This window comes from Polypterus senegalus, chromosome 13 (assembly GCF_016835505.1).
Source record: "Polypterus senegalus isolate Bchr_013 chromosome 13, ASM1683550v1, whole genome shotgun sequence".
Taxonomy (NCBI): domain Eukaryota; kingdom Metazoa; phylum Chordata; class Cladistia; order Polypteriformes; family Polypteridae; genus Polypterus; species Polypterus senegalus.
The window spans coordinates 124467550-124479072 of NC_053166.1; the positions used below are offsets into that span (position 1 = coordinate 124467550).

Consider the following 11523-nt stretch of genomic DNA (forward strand, 5'->3'; position numbering starts at 1 on the left):
ATTTTGTTTTTTGATTTTGCATTGAATGTCCAGGGCTACATAATGTCTTTACTTTTGTGAAACTGATGTTGGATTCATCTTTCACCAACACCCTTTTTAATTGTTCAGAATCAATGTAAAATTATATGAGATCAAACTCTTTTCATAGTGAGCTCAAATACAAGATACTGTATAAAGCAAACATAAGAATAACTCGACAGAAGATAAGATATTACATTCAAAGAATAAAATTGATAAATATCTTAAGGGATGCATTGTAGTTTATTATTTTTATAAGCACTTTTATGTATTGATTGAGAATCAAAAGCCTAAGGCTGTCAAAGCCAAAGTTCAGGTAGGCTGAAGTGTTCATATCATCTACAACAATAACTCTTAAATATAGGCTTATTTATTACACTTCACATATTTCTTAATGGGCAATGATATTTAGTCATCCTTTTCAAACAGGAATTGTAATGTAAACTACTTTCCATTTGCTTATTTTGCAAAAATGTGTGCAATAACCAAAATTTCAAGGTTCTTTATGTGTTTCAGCATTTGCATTATGACAGTTATTAACATTTAAAGCTTCTAAATCCCACATCTTTGTTGACTGTTTCGGTCTTACTTTTACCAGTTTTTTTAGTCTTTAAATACTATTGTTGTACGGCCTAATGTTACAGTGAATAAAAGATAGAATAAATGTAACTACTGTTTGTTAAGTTTAATCTGGCATGACCATGACCTGGCATGATGCCCCAATTTCTAATCATAACTTACATTACACAAAAGCATTATTTTCTGTTTATGGATGCACAGAATATTTATGCATTTTTTTTGGTCTGTCAAAGCTGAAATTAAACATAATTTGCTTCAGCTTTCATTATTTTGATTTTAGCTTCTAAAAAATAATTATTAATAATTTACATTTCTTAGAACAGCTTTGCTATTCATTAATAATTTGTTTTCCTTATTCCTTGCCATTATAATATCATCTTTTTGGCAAGACAGAACATGATCTAGAGTGCAGTCTGACTGGCTAAATCAGTGGTTCTCAAATCCACTCCTGGTTCACCCTATGTGGTTGCAGGCTTTTGTTCCAACCAATTTCACAATCATTTTACCTCTCATTGATCCCATTTGATTAGCTGGACTTTGTGTTCCTCTATTTCTGTGTTCATAAAAATGTGAGACAACTAAACCATTTTGTTAACACAATCCCTTCATTTCAGGGGCTCAGAAGTAATTGAACAATTGACTCAAAGGCTATTTCATGGGCAGGTGTGGGCAAGACTGTCGTTATGTCATTATCAATTAAGCAGATAAAGGCCTGGAGTTGATTTGAGATGTGGTGCTTGCATGTGGAAGTTTTTGCTGTGAACAGACAACATGCGGTCAAAGGAGCTCTCCATGCAGGTGAAAGAAGCCATCCTTAAGCTGCGAAAACAGAAAAAAAACATCTGAGAAGTTGCTACAATATTACGAGTGGCAAAATCTACAGTTTGGTACATCCTGAGAAAGAAAGCAAGCACTTGTGAACTCAACAACGCAAAAAGACCTGGACGTCCACGGAAGACAACAGTGGTGGATGATCGCAGAATCATTTCCATGGTGAAGAGAAACCCCTTCACAACAGCCAACCAAATGAACAACACTCTCCAGGGGGTAGGCGTATCGATATCCAAGTCTACCATAAAGAGAAGACTGCATGAAAGTAAACACAGAGGGTGCACTGCAAGGTGTAAGCCACTCATAAGCCTCAATAACAGAAAGGCTAGACTGGATTTTGCTAAAGAACATCTAAAAAAGCCAGCACAGTTCTGGAAAAACATTCTTTGGACAGATGAAACCAAGATCAACCTCTACCAGAATGATGGCAAGAAAAAAGTATGGAGAAGGCGTAGAACAGCTCATTATCCAAAGCATACCACATCATCTGTAAAACACGGTGGAGGCAATGTGATGGCTTGGGAGTGCATGGCTGCCAGTGGCACTGGGACACTAGTGTTTATTGATGATGTGACACAGGACAGAAGCAGCCGAATGAATTCTGAGGTGTTCAGAGACATATACTGTCTGCTCAAATCCACCTAAATGCAGTCAAATTGATTGGGCGCCGTTTCATGATACAGATGGACAATGACCCAAAACATACAGCCAAAGCAACCCAGGAGTTTATTAAAGCAAAGAAGTAGACAATTCTTGAATGGCCAAGTCAGTCACCTGATCTTAACCCAATTGAGCATGCATTTCACTTGTTGAAGACTAAACTTCAGACAGAAGGGCCCACAAACAAACAGCAACTGAAAGCCGCTGCAGTAAAGGCCTGGCAGAGCATTAAAAAGGAGGAAACCCAGCATCTGGTGATGTCCATGAGTTCAAGACTTCAGGCTGTCATTGCCAGCAAAGGGTTTTCAACCAAGTATTAGAAATGAACATCTTATTTCCAGTTATTTAATTTGTCCAATTACTTTTGAGCCCTTGAAATAAAGGGATTGTGTTAAAAAAATGGTTTAGTTGCCTCACATTTTTATGCAATCGTTTTGTTCAACCCACTGAATTAAAGCTGAAAGTCTGCACTTAAACTGCATCTGAGTTGTTTCTTTTAAAATTCATTGTGTTAAAGTACAGAACCAAAATTAGAAAAAAGTTGTCTCTGTCCAAATATTTATGGACCTAACTGTACAAACTTTATGAAAGACTGCAGTATGATATACCCTAGATATGTGTCTTAAAAATCTATAATACAGCTTAGTGACATTTCAACATTTCAAGAAATACTTTGTTGTATATTAAATATGTCCTTCCAGTAAAAAGTAAAAAAATACTTTTTATGGACAGCATATTTTAAGACTCATGTGAATTGCTTTGACTTTCTTTGCCCACAATGCTCTTAATTGCAACTACAGCTGTTTGGATTCCATATTACTGGTTTCCAGAAATATTTCAGCTTGACAGCAAGAACATTTGAGTTAATCAGTAGTCAGCAATTTTGTCCTTTTCAGGCCAATATCCAAAGCCAAACGTTTTCCTTAAGCCCTTGACATGGGTGTCTTTCAATAAGGAGTTTTCATATGTTTCTTGTATATAAAAGTTAGGAGATTGCTATCAGTGTTGGCAGAGATTTTGAAAGAAAATTGCAGCAAATATAGTTACTTAAGGAAAGTTAGTGTACTAACTTTGCAAAACAATATATTTTCTTCTTCTGAATTATGTATACTTAAAATTATTAGTATCTATGACAGCAAGCAACGTTTGAAAGCCATCCTGTATACAATGCGTATTTTTGCATAATTTGTTCGCAGATTAAACATCAATGTGGTCTATTGTTTCTTAGAGGTACCACTGATTCTTATTTTGAGATTTCTTATTTGACTCATTTGAATCCTGGAATCTTTTACACAAGTGTTTCCCTTTTCCTTTGTTATATAATACATATTATTGTAACTACATGTTAGACACACTTTTATATATTTAGAGGTTTATTTTAAATTTCTAAAAAGTTAAAGGTCAATGGTAAAACTGACCTCATTTTGATGAGTGAGTGCTCATTTGTATGCTTTGTAACTGCTTTTATATTATACTGTATTCAGCTCTCTAAACATAACCAAAGAATTCATCAGGTGTCACCATTAAGAAGTGAGAATTAAATTGGGATGCTTACCATTTTTCTTTATGTAAAGTTACGTTTCAGAGAATTTCAAAATTAGCCTTATTAAATGAGGAATTCTGTGAATGCTTTCACTTGTCTTTGGGGATTTTATTTTTTATATAGTTAAGGTAGAGGAATACAAGCCTTCTTAGAAGTCAGATTAAATGTTTCCATGCAAGAGCCTTTGCTTTGACTCTCTGCATTTCATTTGGAAATGTCTTTCATTAGAAAGGTTAGTAGCAGTAATGCATATAGCACATATAGGTTATTCCACTGGAAAAACAGGCATTGTTGTGTAATGATCATGTTCAGCGAGGAGTCTTAATTACTCTGTGAAGCATCATACTTCCAAGTATTTATTAATTCTAGTCATTTTGTAGTTAATTCCTACTGGCACATTAGAGGTTGGTATCTTGTGATTTCTGACTTATACCCCACACATCACAATTTTTAGATTGTGAACAAAATGATAATGCTTCAAATTGAGTAGTCAGTCAGTGCTTGTTTTCTATTGTGATATTAACATCATGCATCATTATTAATTAATTTACAAGTTGAAGAATATTACAAAACAGATTGGTAAAATCTTTCCATTAAATATAATTAAAAGATTAGAATAAACAGAGACAAGAAACTTTTTTTTTTGTACCATGAGTAGTTTGTACAAAAAAAAAAAACACATGAGAAAAAAGCACTTTATTAACAGAGAAATTATTTGTAGAACGTCAATATACAGAAGAGGCGGTTCCATGTTGATGTGAATAGAACATTTAAAGAATGCAAAAGAGAGGAGGGGATTCATTAGCCTTCATTTATAAACAGGCAAAAACTCTATAGAATAATAAACACAAAATTATAGGCTGGCTTGCTGTCTATAGAGATCATAGTTACAAAGTAGCAGTGACTTTTTCTTTTTTGTTTATTTGGTGCAAAAAGTCAGTCATGCAGCCAAGCATTCTTTAAAACATAATGTATTTTACTGTTACGGCACAAGCCCTCTGTTAAATGATGGTCTTTGCTCTTTTGTTTCATGTACAACTTATAAAATCAAGTTACTATACTTTCACCTTGACATGAAGTGTTAGAGAAAAGTATAAGTAAGGATCAAGACTGCATTCAAGTATATTAGTCAGACATAAATCATCGTTAAATATCTGACATCTTTAAATTTAGTATTTATTCTAAATAGCATCCACAACAGTAGTTTTCCATTACAATCAACCTTTTATTCAAAAAGATTTTAAAAATAAATTACTTTTAGCTGAACTTATTTTCATTGTAGGTGGATAATCACAACAGAAATTAAATATACTAAGACTACTGATCATTAAAACATGTTGCTGTTTTTAAACCTGGTTTCTTATCCACTTTGATACTGTGTCACAGCAGATCATTTCATGCTTTAAACTTTTTATAGCCTGTTTTATTTAGCCCTTTTTTACAAACATTTTATTTAATATTGCTACTTTTTGCAAAAATGGTGTGATTTGTTTTACAGTTAGTTAGTTGCTTTTTCTTCCACCACCACCCCAGTTTAATGCATTTCTTTTATTTTTCAGACATCTGAATTTGTAAAGAATAGTACTAATAAGCAGAAACTAAAAAAATCAAACTGTCCCAACTATTTTTATCTCTACCTTTAGGCTTTGCTGTGGCTCAGTGTATAAGCCAGCACAACTCTTCTCCTGCGTCTTCACCCTCTCCCCCATCCAGTGCTAGTACTAGTGGCAGTACAGGCCATTGTGACTCAGTTGCTGGTAGCACAATTTCCACTCCCTCAGCTGCTCAGAGCCCTTCAGGTAATTCTTTTAAGTCTTCTTATACATGTAAGTGCTGAAACAAAACGTGTTTTATAGTAGCAGCAATATAGCCTTTCTAATATAGCTTGTTTGACTCAAGGGAGCTGTCCTCTTGATAAAACTTTATAGCCAGGTTAACTGTTCATGTTGTTGTTTCTTTATCATATGATGAAGTACCAATTACACAATATCTCCTAAACCTAATTCGTTTCTTGGTATCTTTGATTGCATTGTAGCTTAAACTCAAATGTTCATCAGTTGGCTTGAGAATATCCTTGATTGCAAATATACAGGTTGAATTGTCGTATTTAATCTACAAAACTTAATAAACAACACAGTTGAATACCTACATTTTATTCATTGTTTATGACAATCAGTAAGTCCATTATTTTCAAAGACAAAAGGTTATTTACTTATGTTCAAAACTGGCTGCCTGCTAAGCAGTTCTGTTTTGGACTGCTGCTTGCTGTAGGTGTGTCTTGGGAAGGTTGTTGTTTGTTTTTCAGTGGGTGGTGTATATATTTAAAAGAATTAATACTACTGGCAAAGAAAAACACCCACCTCCTACAAAGATGTAAAACATATATCATAAGGAGAAAGGGTGGGTGGGTTAATTTTGAAACGGCTTTCTTGAACTTTACAATTTTTGATGGTTTGCTGTAAAAGGCTGCTTAATTACTGTCCAGCCTTTCCTAAAATGAGTATTTTGTGATTACTTCTTCCTAATAAAACAGAAACAGAAAAATATTTCCATGTAAATTTCTGCCTGAGAGGTTGGCTTTTTAACCGTTGGATGGTCTGCCCCTGATAAGCACTTACTGTATTTGCCCTTTTTGGAAGAAAAATAAAATACTGGATCTGCCTGCTACTGCTTCTCTGTAGAAAGCAGCACGTGGTTTTATTATGCCTACTTATCTTTGATAATTGTGCTTTCCCAATGTAGATATATCGATTTGTCTACAGTTTTACATGATTGTTGTACCTGAATCAAACAAAAAAAAAATAGCGTATAGTCCTGATATGTGGGAAAAGATTTAAAAGATTAATTACTTATGATTATTGCATGTTGTTTCCTGAAGAGGCATAAGCTCTCTTGGAAATGTGTTCTTTTGAAATTGTGGCATATTAAATAACTAAATAATATCGTAATATACCAGGAAAGGCGATATCCCTGCCATCGTGATTACACCGGTACAAGAATCACATGAGAAAAAATATCTTTTAGCTTACATTTACTGACGGTTAACGCGGTTACAGACGGGAGGCAAATGTACTGACTTTTTATCCAGGTGGGAATCTGGATCAACACAGCCTGCCATTTTTCGTTCCCACGCTGGGAGGTTTTTCGAACTTTGTCGACACAGCCTCGAAGGATCTGGCTGCTGTCCAAGCCTTTATACTGTTCTTCTTCAACTTGCTGGTCTTCTCTGTCTCCAAACAAGGGCTGAATTCCTCCTCCACAAAATACAGAAAGATCATAGTGCTTACATGCCAGTTCTCATTCTCCCAATAAGGAAAGAAGATTTTGTGCTGACAGAGGACAGAAATACCCTATTCTGTGTTTAAACTGACTATACAAGCCAACCAGTTGTCTTTGGCTATCTAATCCAATGCTTGGCTAGCAATTCTAACTGCTGAGCCCCTGTGTGCCAAATTTAACATGCACATGTGAATAAAACTCATAACAGTATTGTCCAGATATAGTGACATAAAGAAAAATGTAGTATAACACATGTACTATTTCTTATTAATTGAGAACTGGAGTTAAGTTCTGCTGTATTGGATGCAGGCCACAAACCCCTGTAGGACAAAATACCAGTCTATTGTATTAGACACTCTCAGTCATGTCACCTAATCTCCATACCACCCCACCATTTCCCCAAAAGTGTTCTTTTATGAATTACTATTATTTTGGTCTAGGACTATGCAGGTTAGCCTTTCCTTTTGCTCACTTGTCACACCTTGATGTAATGTTGTATGCATTAGATAGATAGATAGATAGATACAGTAGATAGATTATAGAACAGTTCAAACAGTTGCTCACTTATGTTGCCTGCATAACCCTATTGTACAGATAATTTTTCTGAAACATCAAAAAGCAACTGAATCACATATGCAAAAACACCAAAAAAAATCTTTATGCAAAAAAACAAAGAAAATAAGCAGAATCTATGTTTCTGATATAAAATGTATGTGTTTCACTAGAAACAGAAAATTTCCAAGTACAGCACTAAAAATGGTTTTGGGCACAGCATGTAAGATTCTGAGAAAGTATTTAGAGGAAAGCAAAACAAGTATTGGCTTGCTTTTTTTTTCTTCTTTAATGTGTCGGATTACATCAGATGGCAGTGAGGTGAATTGCACCATATTCACAGCTTTAGAATCACTGACACCTGAGACATACCTGCTAGATCATATATTTTGCTGATGGTTATTTAAATTACCATTATGCTGTAGCAGATATTGAGCACTCATTGTTGTTTTTTTTTGTTTGTTTTTTTTTTTTAGCTGGTTACCTCTCCTCATTTCATCAGCCTTTTGATATAAATAGTAGGCAATACACTTTTTAAATAAGCCATATAAGAGTGTTGAATAGTTATGGGTAGTTTAGAATGAAATGATATGGAAAGCTTAGAGGTAAACTGACTTTAGCAGCTTTACTGTACATTTGTGTAGATATTTTTTTTTTAAATAAAGTAATTTCTCAAATTGGAATATTTAAAAAAAAGTAAAACTGCCTATACAGAAATGAGCAACATACATAATAAGCAGTGGTGGATATAGATCAGACATTAAATTATTTTTTGAAGTACATAAATATATGCTGAAATAAGCAGGCAGTGGAAACATAATGGATTGAATTAATAACAATGGTTTTTCCTCATTTGATTTTTCCATCTCCAATTAATATTTTTTGCACCATGTTTTAGCACTTTCTCATGAAGTTATTAAATGGCTACAACAACAATATTTATTTATGTAGCACATGTTCATACAAATAATGTAGCTTAAAGTGCTTTACACGATTCCAAAATGAAAGTTACAAGAAAAGGAAAAAACACAATTATGTAAGAATATTAAAGAATAAGTAACAAAGAAAAAAATATTTAAATCTATGCAGTCTTATGAAATATAGATACATAATTAGTAGAAGGGTAAGGTATTTATATGCAATATCATATTGTAACTATCTAAAGATTAGTGATAAGGTCAGATGGCCAGGAGGACAAAAAAAAAAACTCCAGTAAGCTATAGGGGAAAAAAAATCAAAATGTGCAGGGGCTCCCAGACCAAAAGACCACCCAGCCCCCAATGTACAAAAAGAAATGTATCTCCTGTTATGTTGAAATGACATTTGTTTCAGCAAAATAAATAAGAACTTTTCCCTCTAGTTACATTCATTTCAGCTTAGCAGGGTAAGTTTTTTTGGTCAGATTGATATAACAAATTAAAAGTGCTGTTTTGTTTAATTAACAGTTGTTGAAGCAAAATAAACAAATTAAAAATCATTTGAGTTAATTGTTTAATTTCCAAGAAAATTAACTGTTTATGAAAAAGATTTTTGCCTTGTTATTCAATATATACCATTTTAGAAACCCTTGTGTTTTTGCTTCAGGTGTGTTTGTTTTACAAGACTTATATGGCACACAATGAAATTGTGTATTTAAAAATCTAAATTTTAAATTAATAGATGCATATTTTTATTATAAACATTGTAAATTCGTGAAGGTTATTTCAAAGATGTAACATCTCCAGTAGAGACAGGTACCATGCGACAGCCAAGTCTGCATTCAGTTAAAAATGGCACTGTATAAAAATACCACTGTTTTTATATTTATTTTTAAATATTCACCTTAGAAGCTACCTTTTTACATGGGTTAGAACAGATTTATTTATATGGTGGTAGTAATTAAGAAAATACAATTTCTGGACATAATATTCTACACACAACGTTTTAAATTACTGTAAGTATATCCATCTGAACACCTAAGATTGTCCTAGGGTTTTAATAGTTGGTAGTTAGTGACCGTGCTGTCATGTAACTTTAATTTAACCATGTAAAAAATATTAATATAATGTGTATACAGTGATCCCTCGCTATATCGCACTTCGACTTTCGCGGCTTCACTTCATCGCGGATTTTAAATGTAAGCATATCTAAATATATATCACTGATTTTTCGCTGGTTCATGGATTTCTGCGGACAATGGGTCTTTTAATTTATGCTACATGCTTCCTCAGTTCGTTTGCCCAGTTTATTTCATACAAGGGACGCTATTGGCAGATGGCTGAGAAGCTACCCAATCAGAGCACGTATTACATATTAAATAAAACTTCTCAATGACTGCGCGGTGCTTGATTGTTTGCTTTTCTCTGTCTCTCTCACTGTCTCTGACATTCTCTGCGCCTGACAGAGGGGGTGTGGGCAGAGGGGCTGTTTGCTTAGAAGATACGGGCGCTCCTCTAAAAAATGCCGCTTTTTCGCGTTGCGTCAGCATACTTAAAACCCAAAAACACGTATTGATTTTTTGATTGTTTGCTTTTCTCTCTCGCGCGCGCTCTCTCTCTCTCTCTCTGACATTCTCTGCTCCTGACACGCATTCTTTGAAGAGGAGGATATGTTTGCATTCTTTTAATTGTGAGAAAGAACTGTCATCTCTGTCTTGTCATGGAGCACAGTTTAAACGTTTGACTAAAGGGTGTTATTTCATGTCTAGAGGGCTCTAATAATGTTAACAGTGTGGGAGAGTTTATAAGGGCTTAAAATATATAAAAATAACCATACAAACATATGGTTTTTACTTCGCGGATTTTCATCTATCGCGGGGGGTTCTGGAATGCAACCCCCGCGATCGAGGAGGGATTATTGTAATCCAGTAGCAAATGTTATTTCATTAATTCATTCTGTTTCCAAGATTGTCCATTGCAATACATTACTTTAAGAAACCAAAGCCCATTTCAGCAGCATCAGTATCCAAGCAAGAACCCACACTGGAAGCGCCACCAGTCCTATACAGAACGCAATCACTCTCACTCATACACTCAATCCAAATTCAGAAGTTATCCGAACATGTCCAACTTTGTAAAGAAGAAGAACATACAGACTTACTATATTTGTACTGTTATTGCCAATAAATATTGTTCTGCATTTGTATTTACACATTTAACTCCAAGCTGTACTTGAATGAACTCGCTGAAGTAAACATTTCAAAGTAACAGCTAGCCTCAACTTTGTTTTCTTAATGAAATTCAAAGCTCATAATAAGTCACTTCCAAAAAATGATAATATGTAATTGTAAATGTGTTTTGAACATCCATATAAATTAAGTGACATGTATTTACTCGACAATTCTTTGTATTATGAAATAAAATGAATATAATTCTGTGAAGGTTCCAATTGGAAGTGAATGAAAGTAAAAACCATGTGTAAATGATGAATCATCAAATATTTTGCAATGATTTTACACGTTCTGTGACTGTGACTTGGGTTGTCATCCAAGAAGGTATTGTTGTATCACTGTCTAAATACTTTGTTCTAATCAATTAATCCAAGGAAAAAGTGGTCTCCTGCATTAAGTGTGCATTTGTTTTTATTTTATTTTTTGTTTTAATTTTTTTAAATTGTTGATCACACTTAAACAGGTCACAAACCTCAGACTTTATCTTGAACTGAGGTCTTATTTTTTCACCCTTGTGGTTTTGTTATATTTGTCCGTATTTCTTAACTGCTGGCTAGTTTAATTTTAAAATTAAGAGCATTTTATATTCAGGCACCAGAGAGTGTTTTCTAAACCTATTTCAAAATGTCTGTTATTTTGGGGCGTATAACATTGACAGTTATCATTCATAAAGTCTTACATAAAATATACATTTAATAGAATCTAAGGAAACTTGTATAAAAGTATTTTCATCTACAAAAATAAATAGTATTGTTAAACTGCCAGCAGTTTGGATCCAGTACAACAAATATGGCTTTTTCATCTTTGAAATGTCCTAATGTTCATTTCTGTTTCTTGTCAGACCTCATTGCCATGTCCTTGTAACTCATTTGTCTAGCCTGTCCTGTGATCTGTCCCTCTGTTCTCCTCTAGT

The 11523-nt window shown here is 34.0% G+C and overlaps 1 protein-coding gene across 2 annotated transcripts in view; it reads left to right on the forward strand.

The window, feature by feature from the left end:
• The window catches only part of clec16a (C-type lectin domain containing 16A), a 73947-nt gene that overhangs the window by 57340 nt on the left and 5084 nt on the right, over positions 1–11523 (forward strand). Inside the window, exon 5 of one of the 2 annotated variants that reach the window (XM_039774726.1) lies at positions 5275–5430. The exons of the other annotated variant lie outside the window; for it this stretch is intronic. Within the exon in view, the coding sequence (XP_039630660.1) occupies positions 5275–5430 (156 nt within the window). The remainder of the gene's footprint in view (positions 1–5274; positions 5431–11523) is intronic. 2 annotated transcript variants of the gene reach the window in all.